This window comes from Mastigoproctus giganteus, chromosome 4 (assembly GCF_048544385.1).
Source record: "Mastigoproctus giganteus isolate SK-2022 chromosome 4, ASM4854438v1, whole genome shotgun sequence".
NCBI classification, from domain to species: Eukaryota; Metazoa; Arthropoda; class Arachnida; order Uropygi; family Thelyphonidae; genus Mastigoproctus; species Mastigoproctus giganteus.
The window spans coordinates 243,757,055-243,776,318 of record NC_143578.1 but is presented as its reverse complement, the minus strand read 5'-3'; the positions used below and the strand labels follow the sequence as shown (position 1 = coordinate 243,776,318).

At 38.3% G+C, this 19,264-nt stretch overlaps 1 protein-coding gene across 2 annotated transcripts in view; it reads left to right on the top strand.

The window, feature by feature from the left end:
* The window catches only part of LOC150087581 (uncharacterized), a 317,512-nt gene that overhangs the window by 264,232 nt on the left and 34,016 nt on the right, over positions 1–19,264 (top strand). For both annotated transcript variants that reach the window (XM_090371262.1, XM_090371263.1), the window contains exon 5: positions 16,679–17,264. In XM_090371262.1, coding sequence (XP_090227388.1) covers positions 16,679–17,264 — 586 coding nt within the window. The remainder of the gene's footprint in view (positions 1–16,678; positions 17,265–19,264) is intronic.

Genomic DNA, 19,264 nt, shown 5'->3' with positions numbered 1-19,264 from the left:
CAGGGGAGCTTGATATTCACGGAATTTCTGAGAATAGGTAGCAACAGTCTACTCTATTGGGGAAGTGTTGCCTATTCGAGGAATTTGAGTTTTTGAGTGGTGTGAGTTGAAGGAGTTACTGCCCCTTTCATTCTTCTACACCGTTTCTTTTCTTTTTCCATCCTACTATAACTTTCCCTCTACTTTTTGCTTTTCTAAGTCTAATAGGGACAAGTGGATAGTAGAATTATTATCCCACACACATATACAAACAGGTCTTGAAACGGTGTCATCTGGGTGGTGGTGCCCACTGAAAATAGTGCAATTCACGGCAACTCGTAAAGGAAGAGCACAAAAACTACTAATGTAGTTTTTTGTTTAAGAGTTGTCTATGGTGTATTTACACCAGTATTATACAGGGTGTCTCAAAAATATTGGTACAAACATTTAGTGGAGGTAGGTAACATCTAAAGGAATGTGAATTGCATAGGAACCCATAACCGGAAACATCACCATAAGTTGGTAGACGGCGCTGTTCATCAGTTCGCAACAGGGAAAATTTCTGGTTTACTTATTCAAGCAGTAGTCACCGCACGAAGAGCATGCATCGATATATGAACTGTGAGCTGGCATCCATGCACCTAGTGTATGGATTAGCAGAGGACAATGGACAAGCTGCTGAACGAATTTATGGATTCCCAGACAGACATGTACCAGACCACCATTTGTTTGCACGTGTGCATCAAAATTTAGCATTAGCATTAGCATTAGTAGAGGCATTTGATGCAAGAAAGCAAGCTTATGCAGCATCAGCCAAAAAAAAAAAAAGAAAAAAAAAAAAAAAAAAGTAACATAAATAAATAAAAATAACCACTTCCACTTCACCCCTCTGTTCGTTCGAAATACCTGTCCAGCTGAGCCTTAAACTTATTTAGACTATCAACTTCCACGACAAGGGATGGAAGTCTGTTCCACCCACCAACCACCCGCTGGCTAAAGGCAAATTTCCGCACATCTATCCTACATCTGTCTTTCCTCAATTTGAATTTATGCCCTCTCAGGTGATTTTTCTGAGCTAGAGGAAGAATCCCATCAGCATTGAGCATGCTCAAACCATTCAAGGCTTTGTACACCTCTATCAGATCACCCCGCTGGTGCCTAGTTTCCAGACACTGTAATTTGCAAAACTTAAGCCTTTCTTCGTAAGAGAACCCCTTTGTCCCATTCACCAATCTAGTTGCCCTTCTCTGTACTCGTTCCAGCAGCTCTACATCCTTCCTGAAATGAGGCCTCCAGGCCTGTATACAGTACTCTAGGTGTGGCCTGACCATTGCCTTATACAAGGGAATAATCACCTCCTTATCCCTGCTAGAAAAATTCCTATATATCATTGACAATACACCATGAGCTACTCTTGCAGCTCGTCTGCACTGCTCAGAGAACTTCATATCTGCCTGCACCACCACCCCCAGGTCCCTTTCATTCTCTACCACTGTCAGTGTAGTACCACAGAGTTGATACGTTGCTCTGGGGTTGCCGTTTCCCATATGTAGTACTTTACATTTGTCAATGTTAAACTTCATTTGCCACCTCGAAGCCCATCTGCTCAACCTTTCCAGATCCTGTTGCAGCAGCATAGCATCAGTAGTGTCCTTAACAACCCTGCCAACCTTTGTATCGTCTGCAAACTTGGACATTAAGCTTGATATACCATCATCAATATCATTTATAAATACAGAAAACAATAAAGGCCCCAATACTGAACCCTGAGGGACTCCACTAATAACATTAGTCCACGATGAGCAGTGTCCATTGATTACCACTCTCTGTCTTCTCCCCCTCAACCACCCCTTTATCCATAGCAGCAACTTGCCTCCAATGCCACACTGCTCCAATTTGTGCAGCAGTCTTCCATGTGCAACAGTATCAAAAGCCTTTCTAAGATCCAAGTATATAATATCAAAGTTATTCCCTGCATCCAGTTCTTTTGTGACTGCATCATAGTATCCAATCAAATTGGTCAGGCAAGACTTCCCCTTAACAAAACCATGCTGTGTCCTAGCTATAACTGAAGTCTTGTCTAGATGATCCTGCAGTGCTTCTTTCACCAGTGCCTCCATTAATTTTCCGGGAACAGAAGTTAAACTCACAGGTCTATAATTACTTGTGTCAGCCTTTGATCCCCCTTTGTGAATTGGGGTCACATTTGCACATCTCCAGTCAATGGGTACCTCCCCTGAGTCCAAGGAAGCTCTCATAATTATGGCTAAGGGTTTGCTTACCTCCTTTGCTGCCTCCTTTAATATAACTGGATAGATCCCATCCACCCCAGGTGCCTTTCTTGTGTTTATCTTCAACAATTTCTCCTCCACTTTGCTCTCAGTTATTACAAGATTCTCTAGCTTACTGCTAGATTTGAATACACCTCTGGCATTCCCCTCGCTGAATAACTCCTCATGTGTGAATGTCGATGCAAAATATTCATTTAGTTTGTTAGCTACCCGAGCAGGGTCATCAACAGTTGACCCATCGATCTCAAGTGGACCAATCTGATTCATCCCCTTCCTTCTAGAGTTTACATAAGTAAAGAACTCTTTGCTGTTTTTCTACGCATCCCTTGCCAAGGATCTCTCGTAATCTGCCTTCGCCTGCCTAACCTCCTTTGTAACTTGGTTACAGATCAACTTGTATCTATCATAGGCGTCCGTGTCACGTGTTAATTTGTATGTATCCCATGCATTTTTCTTCTCTGCCATATGCCTCATTAGTTCATCTGACAACCATTTAGGCCTAAACCTTGAACAATATTTCTTAGTTGGTATGTAAAGCCTAGTAGCTTCCACGATAAGTTCTTTGAATGCTTCCCATTTTGAACTTGCTGTTGGCAATATCATCAGTTGATCCCACTGTATAGAATTTAAATATTGTCTCAGTCCATTGTAGTCGCCTTTACGAAAGCAATACCCCTTCCCTTTACCCCTAATGGTAGTTACCTCTTTGAGTAACTCCCACTTCAGCACACTGTGATCACTGCCACCAAGTGGTTCATTTATCTGCAGATTCTTAATGCATGAAGAATCACTACTGATAATCAAATCAAGAGTATTACTCCCTCTAGTTGCCTCCCGAACATGCTGATGTAGAAAACAATCATCCAATAAATCCACAAAAGCCTTGCTACTGTGTGAGTGACCAGCCCCCAAATTCCAGTCAATATCTGGGAAATTAAAATCCCCCATTATAAGACTCTCTGATTTACTGGCCCACTCTATTTCTCCGAACAGTTTCTTATTATACTCATCAGAGTCATTAGGCCTATAGCACACTCCTACTCTCAATTTTGATCTCCCAATGCTTATGTCACACCAAACTGACTCGACACTGCACTGTCCAGCGATGTCGACTGGCTTCACTTCCTTGGATTTTATGTGTTTTTTAACTAATAGCATAACCCCTCCTCCCTTCCTATCCTGTCTATCCTTTCTGTAGACATTGTACTCCCCAAATTCCAGTTCTGCATTTCTTATATCTGTGTGACACCACGTCTCTGAAATCCCCACAATATCTGCCTTTGATGTTTTGAGCAATACCTCAAATTCATCAAATTTATTTACTAAACTCCTAGCATTGGTGTACACACAAGTATACATGCACCTGTTCTTTTTCTTAGCTACCCTAACACAACCCATGTGTTTACTTGTACCCCAATGATTCCCAGCAGTCTCTGAAATATCCTGCATCTTATTTTCCAGGCTGCGGCTCATTCCAATAGAAGCAGTGCAAGAATCACTTTCACCTCTGCCAGTGGCTACTGTTAATCTATTAGTCCTTGTATCCCCCCAATCTAGCAGTTTTCCGACCCACCTAACATTGCCTCGATAGCATCAGCAAACATTCTTGCACCCTTTCTATTTAAGTGTATCCCATCCCTGTAGAAGCAGTCTCTCCTGTTAACAAGTAATTTGTGCGATTATGGGTCATTTAGAGGTAACAGGAGTAGAGCGGGCAAACCACGTTTGACACGAAGCATTCCGTAGCCGAGTGGTCAGGAGCGGGAGTGCAGTAGCACACGCTCTTTGAGTAGACCGGGGTTCAAGCCCCTGACTGCTGAATACGGTCGATCTGCCAACCCACACTGGACAAGCGTGGCAGATTGTCCAGTGTGGGTTGGCACTGGACAAGCGTGGCAGATTATGGTCCATTTTCCCTCAGCATGAATTGTTGAGGAGGCTTCCATCCTGCAGTGGATTGATAATGGCTGCACTTTACCTTTTTTTACCTGCCATGGAAGAAAGTGTGTTGAATGCCGTCCAGAATAATCCTATTAGTGCTGTTGCCTCTGCCTTACGAGTGTCTCGTTGCAGTGTACAGCGTGTCTGGCGGGATGATTCCTTACACCCCTTTCATCCCCAAAGGGTTCGGTTACTGCTCCCCCAAGATCATCCTGCATGTGTGGCTTTTGCGCAGTGGTTTCTCCAAGAAAGTGTTCAAGACTTGAATTTTCCAACCTATGTTTTGTTCACGGATAAGGCTTATTTCACTTGGGAAGGCTTATTCAATCAGCACAATGCTCATGTGTGGGCTCACGACAACCCACGTGGTGTGCGCCCCCATGCGGCACAACATCGCTTCGCAATAAATGTGTGAGCAGGTATGGTCGGTGACTTCTTAGTCGGCCCATACCTGTTACCATCCCGCATGAACTGGGCGCCTCTGTAGCCAGGTGGGAAGGAGCATTAATGAATAACATTAATGCAGCTTGGGAGGAAATGTCAGTGAACTGTTTGAATGGAGTGTGGTGCAAACTTCTCCCAGAATTTATGCACGACTTCACAGAATTAGAGCCAGTTTAGACCAGAAGATGTTAGCAGGCTGGTGCATGAGGCAGGATTGGATGAGGTTACATCTGAAGATTTAACAGAGCTGTTGAACAACCATGGACAGCAGCTTTCAATGAAGACTTGGAAGAATTGGCTAAAGAACTAAGCCAACAGAAGGAGGAGGAGAAAGAAAAAGATTATTATTAGCATATGGTGTAAGGAAGCCTGAGGCTTATGCTGCACCAGCCAAAAAAAATTTCTTGAATTACCGTGTGTGTGTGTGTGTGTCAGAAGTAGAAGGGAATCACCAAGAAACAAGAGAATGATGTCCAGCTCAGGACCCTGGGTGTGCCAAGCCCATCAGTGTTGAATCCAAGGGGTTTCATCCCTGTTACCCCCTTGTAATCCCCCCCCAGTGAAAAATAGTAATTTTTATTTTATAAAACATGAATTCAATAAATTTATGTCAAATAAACATAACACAAAAAATCACATCAACTAATGTGGTACTTGTTAGGTGGTACGCGACAAAAATAAATCACTGAAATTCAAAAGACACAAAATTTTCAAAATAATTAAATGGGCAATATTTCTGGCTGCACAAATTGTAACTAAAAGCCACTATTTCAAGTGTCCTCATTCGTTTTATGGTTTTCAGATTCCCTTTATTTTTACACGAACCATCTCTTAATAGTGTTTGAAACAAATGGTCGACTTGCGACAAAATTTTTTGTTTTAATTCTTTTTTAATTTTAATTCTTAATTTTTATTTTTCTGATTCTTAATTTTTAATTGTTTTTAATTCTTTGTTTGTATATCGCAAACAAATATCGCTGTTTCCCCATTATTGGTTCCTGGCAGATGCTATTGTAATTATAGTGTCTGGCGGCTTTCAGGGACAGGACTAAATGATGTCCAGGCAGAGGGAGGAGTCTACTGTAGCCAGTAATTCAATCTTTGGCAGTTTCACTTTATGGTTTTTGCATTCCCTTTATTTTTATTTTATTATTTATTTATTTATTTTTTTTTTTCACATCAGGAGTCTACTTGTGGCTAATTCTTCCTTTGTATACCACAAACAAGAATTGTCTGGTCGCAGCCTATAAACAATACATTTCATAACTTTTTATTATAATGCATGTGTACTGTAATATTGCATGGTTCATGAAGATAAGCTTAGAGGGCTCGAATGAGTTATCAGAAAAATTAATAAATGAAGTTTTGTTGCTGTTTGTTATTTGGTTTTTAGGAGCATTAGCAACTAAGGGCATATTGCTCTGGAGATATGCGGTGATCATTCCCCGACCTTTCTGCATTCTCAGTATTTGGTGGGCACGGCCTTGAACCCCGGTCTAATCAAGAAGCGTGTGCTATGCTTTGCTTTGCTACTCCTGCCCACCTGGCTACGGAGGCGCCAATAATAAATGAAGTGATTGATACACACGCGAAGAATAAGATTATTACAATACAGTACATGCATGCGTGATTATAATTTGTATAATTTTTATTTTGCGAATTTTAATCAGTGATTTTCATATTATTAAACTGATTATTGTCAGTAATGTGGTTTTTGTGAACTGACTATTAGTATTTAGATGTTAAATAATAAATATTTCCTTTTGTTTCGTATTATGTTTCCTCATATTCTCTTATTATAACATTCATAAATATGCATAATCTGTATATTTATATTTATGCATATATATGTATATTTATTATATATAATATATATATATATATATTTATATTCAACACTGCAAGCCCATACTTCATTAGATGAGAGTCCCTGGAGAGTCTCCTTTAAAATCTATGAATACAAGCAATACAGTGCATCCTTTCAGCCATAGAGATCCCTCACTGATGAGCTTTGTGAGATTGACCATAACTGGGAACAAAGTTCAAAAGTAAAAAGGAGTGTAATTGTATTCATTGGCCCTTATTCTGAGATTCTCAAAGAAAGAGGAAATCTCTATAGTGAACACTGCATTCTTTCTTCAAAAGGGGGGAAGGAATTGTCAATCAGGGACTTCATCAGAGAAATAAAATCTCTGCATTACGTCACTGTCAAAAAAGAAGGCAGAGGCCTTACAGTGCCATGTAAAAAAAACTTTTGGTCTGGGCTTTGAACATATCAAAATAAATGTACAAAATTTAATTTTTTTATTTAATTATAGTTTGGTTATTTTATACTGTATTACGTTTAATTTATGTATAAAACTGCTGTTTTTATTCATAGCATTCATTTCAGATCTTTAAATATAATAATATTATATTACTTACGTTAATTTTTTTGAGAAGGGCCTGGAATGTAACTCATTGACTTCTCATTGACTTACATTATATAATTACAGTAGAACTTTGATTGTCCATCACCCTATTTACCGTCAGTCTCTGTTAACTGTCACTTAACCCCGCGGTGCCTCCATAGCCAGGTGGGCAGGAGTGGCAGTGCATAGCACACGCTTCTTGATTACACCGGGGTTCGAGCCCATGACCACCAAATAAGGATGCAGAAAGGTCAGGGAATGACCACCGCATATCCCCGGAGCAATATGGCCTTAGTTGCTAATGCTCCTAAAAACCAAATAACAACAACTTAACCCCACTATGCCGTAATGCATTGTGATATTGGTGCCATGTGTCACTCAGTCTTTGTTTACAACACACTGTATACGGTTGTACTTTAACCTCTTGTTTTATATACAAATTTGTATTAATAATTTTTATTTAGTAAACCCATTGAAATGACAGAGAAACATAAGAGAGTAGTGTTGGGATTATCACAAAAAATTAAATAATCAATCATCTAAGAAAAGGTGAAAGTGCTTCAAGTATAGCATCGGTTTATGGAATAAGAAGGACAACAGTAAATGATATAAAGTGTGGTGTTGAAAATGGAAACAACTGACGGTAATGTTAAAAGTCGTAAAACAATGAAGCTTGCTAAAAATGAACAATTGGATACTGCAATGTTTTAATGGTTTGTTCAAAAACATAGCCAAAGAATTCCATTGTCGTGACCTATAATAATCGAAAAAGCCATTGAAATCAATAAAAAAACTAGGCGGAGATCCTTCATTCAAGACTAGCATCAGATGGTTGGACAAATTTAAGTTTCACCATGGTATTCAACAGTTGTCGATCGAGGGTGAGAAGCTAAATGCAGATAGCGCAACAATTTCTGTTTATCATGAAAAACTACAGAAGGAAATAGCTGATCGAAGTTTGGTTAAAGACCAAATATACAATTGTGATGAGACTGGCCTTAATTGGAAGGCACTACCTCAAAAGACACTGGCCTCAATGACTGAACATATGGCCCTGAGATATAAAATGCAAAAAGATTGCATCACTGTAATGGTATATGCTAATGCCAGCAGTAGTCATAAATTGCCTTTGGTTGTTATTGGAAAACCAAAAAGGCCTAGATCATTTAAAAATATTAATTTAAATTAAGCTTTGCCAGTTAAATATTAAATTGGATTAGTTAAATTTCTCACAAAACAACATGTGGATGAGCCAAGATTATATATATACAAAGGGTACTAGGAAAGTTTTGCAATACAGCTTTGTTTATTTAGTTTTTTCAAAGTAATTTCCTCTACATTCAATACACCTCTCCATCCTCCGAAACCAATCTTTAAACCAGTTCTGCCAAGTTTCACTAGGGAGTAAAGCACACTCGTTGTCCCAAGCCCGTAGAAGGTCCTCATCACTGGAAAACCGCCTCCCTTTTAGCTTCATTTTCACATGCGGGAACAGTGCAAAGTCGCAGGGAGCAAGGTCTGGACTGTAGGGAGGGTGCTCGAGAAGTTTCAGTCCTGTCGTGGTCAAATATTCGGTGCAGGCTTTGGCGCGGTGAGCTGCAGCATTATCGTGATGGAGGTACCAGGTGTCCATTCTTGACTTTGGCCGCAGGTTCTTCATAGATCCAATGACTTTAGGCAGGCATTGTTCAGCATACCACTTAGCTGTGACTGTCTTCTGCGTGTCCAAAACGGCACGTTCCACAATTCCACTCGATTTGAAAAATACAGCTATAATTTTCTTCTTTACAGATCGGGATTTTCTGACAATTACGGGTGTGTCGTCATCATCAAAGACCCAAACTTTGTTTTGAGCCTTGGTCGGCAGATCGTAATAGTACAGCCAAGTCTCGTCACCTGTCACGATGTTGTTCACATACCGAGATTGTCCCTTATCAAACTTTTTTAACATCTCCCGGCACCAAGTCACACGTCGTGTCATCTGCTCTTCAGTCAGTTGATGCGGCACCCAGAGAGAACAAAGTTTCTTCACGTGCAAATGATCTTGCAGAATCGAACGAATTGCTGGTGCATTTAGGCCCAAAGTATCCTCTACCTGTTGGTAGGTCACTCGCCTGTTTTCGTCAAGCATTTTCCTCACAGCAGTAACGTTTTCCTCCGTAACTGACGTTCGTGGCCTTCCCGGCCTCTCAGAATCCTCCAGAGTGAAATTTCCCCTTTGGAATTCTCTATACCACCTGAATTTCGTTGTACGATGTGGACAATCATCATCTAGTGCAAGAGTCATTTCTTCTAAGCACTGGTCTATGGTTAAACCACGCACAAAATTATACCGCAAAACTGTCCTTATCTCATTTCGTGACCACGATGCCATCGCAAGCACTTTACACTCTCACTACTAATGAATAACTGAGCCCATCGACTTGGCGCGGCGGCTACTATGCACATATGAACATGTCTCAACATGCAGCAACAAGCAGCTTCCTGTGATTCATTGTTGCGTCATATTGCAAAACTTTCCTAGTACCCTTTGTATATATATATATATCATGATTGGTTTCATAAAATATTTGTACCATGTGTAAATATCACATTTGGCATCAAAAATTTTACCACAATGGGCAATACGCCTACTCATCCCATACACGTGTACGATTTAAATTATAATGTGACCGGGGATACTGCTAAATTATTATATAATTGGCATTATTTTAAATTTATATGGATTCATTATTATTAATTGGATTTAATTGAACTCTAAATTATTTGGGGACCTGCAGCTACGGTTTTTTGTTACCTTTACTTTCCCCTCCTCGTTGATTTAATTTATGTTAATTTTATGTTAACTTTTGCTCTACAGTTTTGCCATGCTACTGGCTTATGTATTATTTTTATATGAATTTTATATATATATATATATATGTATATAGATCTTCATAGGCAGTGGTGGATTTTCTAAAGGGAGGGACTGAAGCAGTTTTTGGGGACAATCAAGATTTTCTGGAGGGGGTGCTTAAGCAGTGTTACAGGGAATCATTAAGCTTTTAATGATCATGTAGCAGTCAATGTACCATTATTTGATTTCTGTACCTCCACCATGTTACTTATATCCACATTGTCAAAGCCAATTTCATTTGCCAGTTCCACAATCTGTGGCGCCTCCGTAGCCAGGTGGGCAGGAGTAGCAGTGCGTAGCACACGCTTCCTGATTAGACCGGGGTTCGAGCCCGTGACCACCAAATACGGAGGATGCGGAAAGGTCAGGGAATGACCACTGCATATCCCTGGAGCAATATGGCCTTAGTTGCTAATGCTCCTAAAAACCAAATAACAAACAATCCACAATCTATAACTGAATTTTGGGAAAGCTGGCATGTTTCAGCCCTTGCTTGGGACTGCTGGTGCACATAAGTCAGTTTACCATTATTCAATTTCTGTACCTCCACCAAGTTACTTATATCCAAATTATCAAAGCCAATTTCATTTGCCAGTTCTACAATCTGTAACTGAATTTTGGGAAAGCTGGCATGATTCTGAACACATGATGCATTCCGGCCATAAATTCAGCCACATACCATTCATTCCCGCTCTCCTCATTTATTGTAGGCTTTCTCTCATGATTTTGCAGCATTCATGTATGATTTTCTTCATATTTTATCTCCTCCAGAATTCTTGAACTGAATGCTGTCTTGGGATCAATTGCCAGTGGAAATAATAGGCTCTGAGTGTTCCCCCCCCCCCTGTTTTTAAATGATGTGTGTTGTCATACAGAGCTTCAGTGTTAATAGGGTGGCCAGGTGTATTGTCAAAAATGAGCAAAGCCCCATTATTGAGATTTTGTTCTTTGTGATACTTCTTGATGAAAGAAAAGAAGTAAAAGTTTTTAAAATTTAGAATTAAAAATTACGTTATATAGAAATGATAAAATTCAGAATTATATAAATCAGAGAGTTCCTGTATGTAGAACTGATGTAGACAAATTCCAAAGGTAGTTCTACTTTTAAAAGATGAACCCCAGCATGAGAAAGCTGCTGTTATTCCTTTTGGTGCAGCTGTTTATCTCAAACCATCCCCCAGGGGCTCACATCTGGTGAGTATGGACTTGGCACACCCAGGGTCCTGAGCTGGATATCATCATTCTTCTCTTTCTTGGTGATTCCTTTCTACTTCTGATTTTCTCTCTCAGGGTAGCTCGGGAATTTTTTTTTTTTTTTTTGGCTAGAGCAGCATAAGCGTTAGGCTTCCTTGCACCATGTGGATAATAATAAAATAACAACCCAGGAACTTGGACCTCCTCACTAATTTCATCTTTCCTCCAAGCAGTGAATTAGATACACAATGATATTTTCATGATCTGAGAACACATTGTGGATCCCAAAATCTTGACCTAGAATCCTTCAGAATTATGATTTGCACCGAAGGTTAGAAAGAAGTATAGACTTTTCTTGCTACTTTCCAATCTGTAACACGAGAAGCACTAATGAACTATAACAAACGAAACACCTGCAGCTGTTATATAATTTAACTTAAATGTTAAATTATATTTCCATGAACTTTAATATAAAAAGTATCTCAGTTATAATCATAATGTGTTATCTGTATATTATCTCATCTTATAAGCCAATGGTCGGGCCACACCTTGAGTACTGTGTACAGCATTAGCATTAGCATTAGTAGAGGCATTTGATGCAAGAAAGCTAGCTTATGCAGCATCAGCCAAAAAAAAAAAAAAAAAAAAAAAACCACTTCCACTTCACCCCTCTGTTCGTTCAAAATACCTGTCCAGCTGAGCCTTAAACTTATTTAAGCTATCAACCTCCACTACAAGGGATGGAAGTCTGTTCCACCAGCCAACCACCCGCTGGCTAAAGGCAAATTTCTGCACGTCTATCCTACATCTGTCTTTCCTCAATTTGAATTTATGCCCTCTCACGTGATTATTCTGAGCTAGAGGAAGAATCCCATCAGCATTGAGCATGCTCAAACCATTCAAGGCTTTATACACCTCTATCAGATCACCTCGCTGGTGCCTAGTCTCCAGACACTGTAATTTGCAAAACTTAAGCCTTTCTTCGTAAGAGCACCCCTTTGTTTCATTCACTAATCTTGTTGCCCTTCTCTGTACTCGTTCCAGCAGCTCTACATCCTTCTTGAAATGAGGCCTCCAGACCTGTATACAGTACTCTAGGTGTGGCCTGACCATTGCCCTATACAATGGAATAATCACCTCCTTATCCCTGCTGGAAAAATTCCTGTATATCATTGACAATACTCCATGAGCTACTCTTGCAGCCCATCTGCACTGCTCAGAGAACTTCATATCTGCCTGCACAACCACCCCCAAGTCCCTTTCATTCTCTACCACTGTCAGTGTAGTACCACAGAGTTGATACGTTGCTCTGGGGTTGCTGTTTCCCATGTGTAGTACTTTACATTTGTCAATGTTAAACTTCATTTGCCACCTCTCAGCCCATCTGCTCAACCTTTCCAGATCCTGTTGCAGCAGCATAGTGTCAGTAGTGTCCTTGACAACCCTGCCAACCTTTGTATCGTCTGCAAACTTGGACATTAAGCTTGATATACCATCATCAATATCATTTATAAATACAGAAAACAATAATGGACCCAACACTGAGCCCTGAGGGACTCCACTAATAACATTAGTCCACGATGAGCAGTGTCCATTGATTACCACTCTCTGTCTTCTCCCCCTCAACCACCCCTTTATCCATAGCAGCAATTTGCCTCCAATGTCACACTGCTCCTATTTGTGTAGCAGTCTTCCATGTGCAACAGTATCAAAAGCCTTTCTAAGATCCAAGTATATAATATCAAAGCTATTCCCTGCATCCAGTTCTTTTGTGACTGCATCATAATATCCAATCAAATTGGTCAGGCAAGACTTCCCCTTAACAAAACCATGCTGTGTCCGAGCTATAACTGAAGTCTTGTCTAAATGATCCTGCAGTGCTTCTTTAACCAGTGCCTCCATTAATTTTCCTGGAACAGAAGTTAAGCTCACAGGTCTATAATTACTTGTGTCAGCCTTTGATCCTCCTTTGTGAATTGGGGTCACATTTGCACATTTCCAGTCTATGGGTACCTCCCCTGAGTCCAAGGAAGCTCTCATAATTATGGCTAAGGGTTTGCTTACTTCCTTTGCTGCCTCCTTTAATATAACTGGATAGATCCCATCCACCCCGAGTGCCTTTCTTGTGTTTATCTTCAACAGTTTCTCCTCCACTTTACTCCCAGTTATTTCAAGATTCTATAGCTTACTGCTAGAGTAGAATACACCTCTGGCATTCCCCTCGCTGAATAACTCCTCATGTGTGAATGTCGATGCAAAATATTCATTTAGTTTGTTAGCTACCTGAGTATCTCAGTTATAATCATAATGTGTTATGATTATAACTTCCTTTGCTGCCTCCTTTAATATAACTGGATAGATCCCATCCACCCCGAGTGCCTTTCTTGTGTTTATCTTCAACAGTTTCTCCTCCACTTTACTCCCAGTTATTTCAAGATTCTATAGCTTACTGCTAGAGTAGAATACACCTCTGGCATTCCCCTCGCTGAATAACTCCTCATGTGTGAATGTCGATGCAAAATATTCATTTAGTTTGTTAGCTACCTGAGTATCTCAGTTATAATCATAATGTGTTATCTGTATATTATCTCATCTTATAAGCCAATGGTCAGGCCACACCTTGAGTACTGTGTACAGGTCTGGAAGCCTCATTTTAGGAAGGATATAGAGTTGCCAGAATGAGTACAGAGAAGGGCAACAAGACTGGTGAAAGGAACAAAGGGGTGCTCTTATGAAGAAAGGCATAAGTTCTGAAAATTGCAGGTTCTGGAGATTAGGCACCTGCAAGGCGATCTGATTGAGGTGTATAAGGCCTTGAATGGATTGAGCAGGCTCAGTGCTGATGGGATTCTTCCTCTTGCTCAGAATAATCGCCTGAGAGGGCATAAATTCAAACTGAGGAAAGACAGTTGTAGAATAGATGTGTGGAAGTTTTCCTTTAGCCAGCGGGTAGTTGATTGCTGGAACAAACTTACATCTGTTGTTGTGGAAGTTGATAGCATAAATAAATTCAAGGCAGAACGAGACAAACATTTGGAATGAATGGAGCAGTGAAATGGGAATGTTTTTTTTTTTTTTTGGCTGATGCTGTATAAGCTTTTTCTTGCATCATGTGCCTCTACTAATGCTAATATCATTCCAGTCATACATCAGAATGATGCATGTAGCAAAAAAGAAAAAAAAAAAAATACTTTGTAATCATACAACAAAATTAAACAGTCAGAATGAGTGTTTAATTTTGATTGTTCAGGGACATATAAACACAGGAACCACTATTTTGATAATGAAACACACCAATTTAATTTAGACAATTTAATTAATAACTGCACTTACAATATCCTTTTGGTACACTGTTTCCTTCTGTGTATGAATAATTAAAAATTTATTTGGATATCTAATAATGTTAAACCCTCCAATTCCAACTTGCTGAATACAAAGGAGGCAAAAGAAAATGAGGAGACAGGGAAGAATTCAACCTAAAACAAGAGGTCAGAGGTAATATTCTCGATTGGATACTGATTCCCCCCCCCCAGGATTCAAATAGTCCCTCTTTCCTTCAAGCCATTCAGAGAGAGAGAGAGAGAGAGAGAGAGAGAGAAAGAAAGATTGGAAATGTGGCTTGTTCTTCTTCTTTTAAAAGTTTTATTTTAAAATATTTCTTTAATTTTAAAAGAAAGATTAAATTTGTGATAGAATGGAAAGAAAACAAAACCCTTCCATGGACATTACATATTTTAAATTATCATGGCAATCATTCCTTGTCAGTATTACATCCATAATGGAAAGCTTGACTCCCCCCCCCCAGAACACTTAGTATATGCACCTGGCAATCGAAGTGAAATAAAAATAAAATAAAAAAAAAGATTACAAATTTAAAATATATTTTTTGAAAATTTATTATCCTCATTGCATTGGGAGCCACATTAAAAATATTAACACTTCATAATTATATTAAATAACCTTAACAAAAATGTTAAATTTGCAGTGTAAAGAGAAGGAAACAAAAACCCTCCATTCCTAGACACTGATATTTGCATCAGCAACAAGCTCAATACCTCTGTCTTTGGAAAACTCACTGACATTTTATCCATTTTAAATTATCACTCCTCACCAATAAAGGCAGATATAATAAAAAGCATGATCCTTAGAGCACTACTTGCACATCTGATTATTGAGAACAACAGCTGAATAATACATATAAACCAGAACCAATACCCTGAAAATGTGATTAAGAAAACTAATTGGAAGAAAACTATTGACAGTTTTTACTCTCCTTCCCCTCAGATTGGCCCCAGTTCATATTTCCTTTCCATCTAAGGTTGGGGGAAATGGTATCAATAAACTAGCAAAGAAGCATAATGTTTGTTTACTGAGAATAGAAATTTGAAACCAGTATCTTAATTCCTTCCTTCCTCTTCTCACTCACAGTACGAGAGATGTGGAGGTTTGACTGTGGTCATGGGAAATATTACATAGGACAAATGCTTCAGAAGCTCCAAATCTGGATTGATGAAAACAGTCAACACACACACAATTGACAATGTCACCCAAAGTGATGTTGCACATTATGCCATCTGTGGTGTCCATGCTGTCTTCTTCTCATATCTTAAAGTGCAAACTGTTGCATACCAGCAACAATTAGCAATTTGGTGATCCTGCTGATTTTTCTTGAAGAAGAGACATCAGCAGGATCACCATCCCCCCCCTTCCTGAACTCTTTCATAGTGACCCTGATGGATCCCACAATAGACATCTATCCAGACAATAAGTTACCTGTAACTTTTCTGATGATGAGATCTGGCAAGGGTACTGAAATGTCACCTTTGTATCAAATTTTCTTCCTGCTCTTGTTCTCTTTTTCTTCTTTGTGTCCAGCAAGTTAACCACCAGACAATTCTGAATTATATAGGTATCTTCAACAAGTTTTTTAACTATTTATCTGCAGAAGAAAGAACCACCGTGCTCCAACATGTTTGGAGTATTGTAATATACAATTATGAATTAATGAAATTGTCTAAATAATGTTCACACAACACAGTATAGCATTTATCAAAATTAAACTATCATGCCATGTATAAGGATAGTTACTAACTGCAACAAATGATGATTAACATCTCTATCATTATTTGAAAAAGAATTTTTTTTTTTGCATAGAAAATCAAACTGAAGTACATAATGGTAAGAAAAAATTTAAATTAAAAAATATCAAAGTTAACAAGCAAAAGCCACACTCGCTCAATGAAATACCTTGGCATGAATTCATCTGCTGCCTGAAATGACATAAATCCCCCTCACACCACCCATGGGTGAATACCAAACACCTACTAAGAGAGAAAAAAAATTTATAGATTAAACAGCAATCAATTTTAAATAATAATAAAATTGCATTATAAAATATAAGAATGTAATATTTTGATTTCTTGTGCTAATTTTCTTTTCGATTTTTGTTTGGAATATAAAATGATGAAATTGTTATGATTTTATTACCAATGTCAGGGCTGATAGTTTTTATTCCTTTGTAGGATTTTAATACTTTTCTAGAACAAGATTTTCTGTCACCTTATGATTCTTCTACATATATTGAAATGAAAACTCTTAAACAGTGGGATGCAGGAAGTATGAACAGTTCAGATACTTATGCAACTTGTAATACTTACTTTGCTGCCTCCCAGGGAGATCTAGCAGATGAACCGTATGTTGCATCTCATATTTCAGATCAGAGTGTAACTCCTGAAAATGATTTGCGAGGAGATATTGCTGTTGAACCACCTTCATCTCTTAGTCCTCCTAATTCACAGGCAGCACAAAGCACTTTGTCTATTGGGAGTCTACAGGAGCTTGCAGCAAAAGCATTAAATGTCATTAGTGCCTGTTCTCTTCCACAAACAGAGATGCAACCAAGTGCAGTCAGTAGCTTACCATTTATAACGAAGCCTCAAGATTTAAAATCAAGATACTTTGATAAAGTAGATTTTTGTAAAAATGCTTACTTACCACTTGATTCATCTGATTGTACTACCACTGTACCTAGCCAAAGAAATGATGAAACAGTAAATAACACATCTGCAAGATCTACAGTTGGAATTGGATCATCTTTGTGCTGCAAAGGTAACATTTGTAGTTATTAATGCCTTTCTTTTTGTTATCTTTATTAATAAAACAAGTTATCATGTTAAATACAATTTAAATTTGTCTATATTGAATTTGCTTTTGTTAATGTCTACGTGATAAATCTCAGTTTTTATAGATCTCATTTAACTGGATATCTTATTTTCTAGGCAGCTTACTCATAATTGGGGGCCGACCGGGCTAGCCGAGTGGGTAAAGTACCTGCCCGGCAACCCAAAGGTCGTGGGTTCGATTCCCGCCTCGGGCTTGGATCAAAGTACTGCAAAAACCTTGTGAGGTGCAATATGGCCACAGAAGCTGATGCGCCAACAACTACCAAATCAAAAAAAAAAAAAAAAAAAAATCATAATTGGGGATAATCACTTGCAACTGATGTCAGTGATCCTAGAGCACAATGGATAATCAGATCAGATCACACTGCAAATGGATAATCAGTTGCAGATCTGACAGGAAATATTCTCGGGGAAACCCCTTGCAAAAACCTCTGTAATAACATAATTTTCTTTTCCCCCAGAGTTTCTGGCCTTAAAAGAGAAAAGTGAGAAACAGGCATTAAACTTTTCCTCAAGAGGAAAAATTTTTTCTTTGAACTTTACAAGCCCTTCACCTAAAAAGTATTAGGAGAAACACTCTTTCTCTTATGGGCAAGTACTACTGGGCCATGATATCCACTATGAAATAATAAAACATCTAACACAATCTAAGGCTAGTCTAATTATTTAATAGAATCTTTATTGACAAAAATTTATAGATTATTAGATAAACAAAATAAAAAAGATTATAAATTAAAATATATTTTTTGAAAATTTATTATCCTCATTGCATTGGGAGCCACATTAAAGATATTAACACTTTTCATAATTATATTAATAACCTTAACAAAAATGTTAAATTTGCAATGTAAAGAGAAGGAAACAAAAACCTTCCATTCCTAGACACTGGGATTAGTGAGCTCTACATACCACCACCCAGACGGCACTGTTTCAGGGCTTCGGTGGGTGGGTGGGTGGGTAGATACCCACCCACAGAAGAAGGGCCAAATAGCCCTGAAACGGTGCCGTCTAGGTGGTGGTATCCACTGAGAATAAGTAACAACAGTCTTCTCCTTCGGGTGAAGCGTTACTTACTCGAAGTAGTGCAATGTCATGGCAACTCGTCATGGAGGTATTCACAATATGAGATGTAACTTAAACGATGGTGCTATTGCAAATTTGCTATTGCAATAGCTGTGTATAAATGATGCAATTGCACTAAAATACATAGTCTAAAATTAGGTTTTTAATGCATATAAAACTTCATCTTTATGAAGTGAAATATTCAGTTACATACTTGGATTAGATGGGATTAAAAGTATGTTTGATAATGTATATTGCCATTAAAAATTTGTTTTTTTTAATCAATATCTGGGTTCTTTTATTATTATATTAAATTTCACAAAAGTGGCCTGCTTTAAAACAATGCTTATTTTCTTTGTTTAGAGAGAGAGAGAGAGAGAGAGAGAATCTTGCTTTTTTTTTATTTATTAAATTGGTTTCCATTATTTTTAAATTTATCAAACTGAAATTATTAACATAATTTAAAAATTTTTCAAATTAAAATTAAGTTTTTTGTCACTAAAACGTTATGAGAAGGGTATCTTGCTTGTGTAACTCAGTTTCCTTTTTATATTGATGCTTATTACATAATTAATGACCAGTCAAAAATTGAAACTATACTTCATATGGTCATCGCTCTAATAGATATTTTAATTTTTAAGGTTTTTGCTTTTTTTCATGCATGTGTAAAATGTATACATAAATACACTGATCGACAAAATTAACAGAACATGCAGAAAACATGGCGTTACTTGTGCATTGTGCAGCTTGTGATAAAGCAGGACAAAATTTGGCATGGTGGTGTGCTATAGAATAACAATGAAATGAGTAGACAGCAAGAAAAGGGACAGGTATAAGGGGCATTTATAGAGATTGTATAAGAAT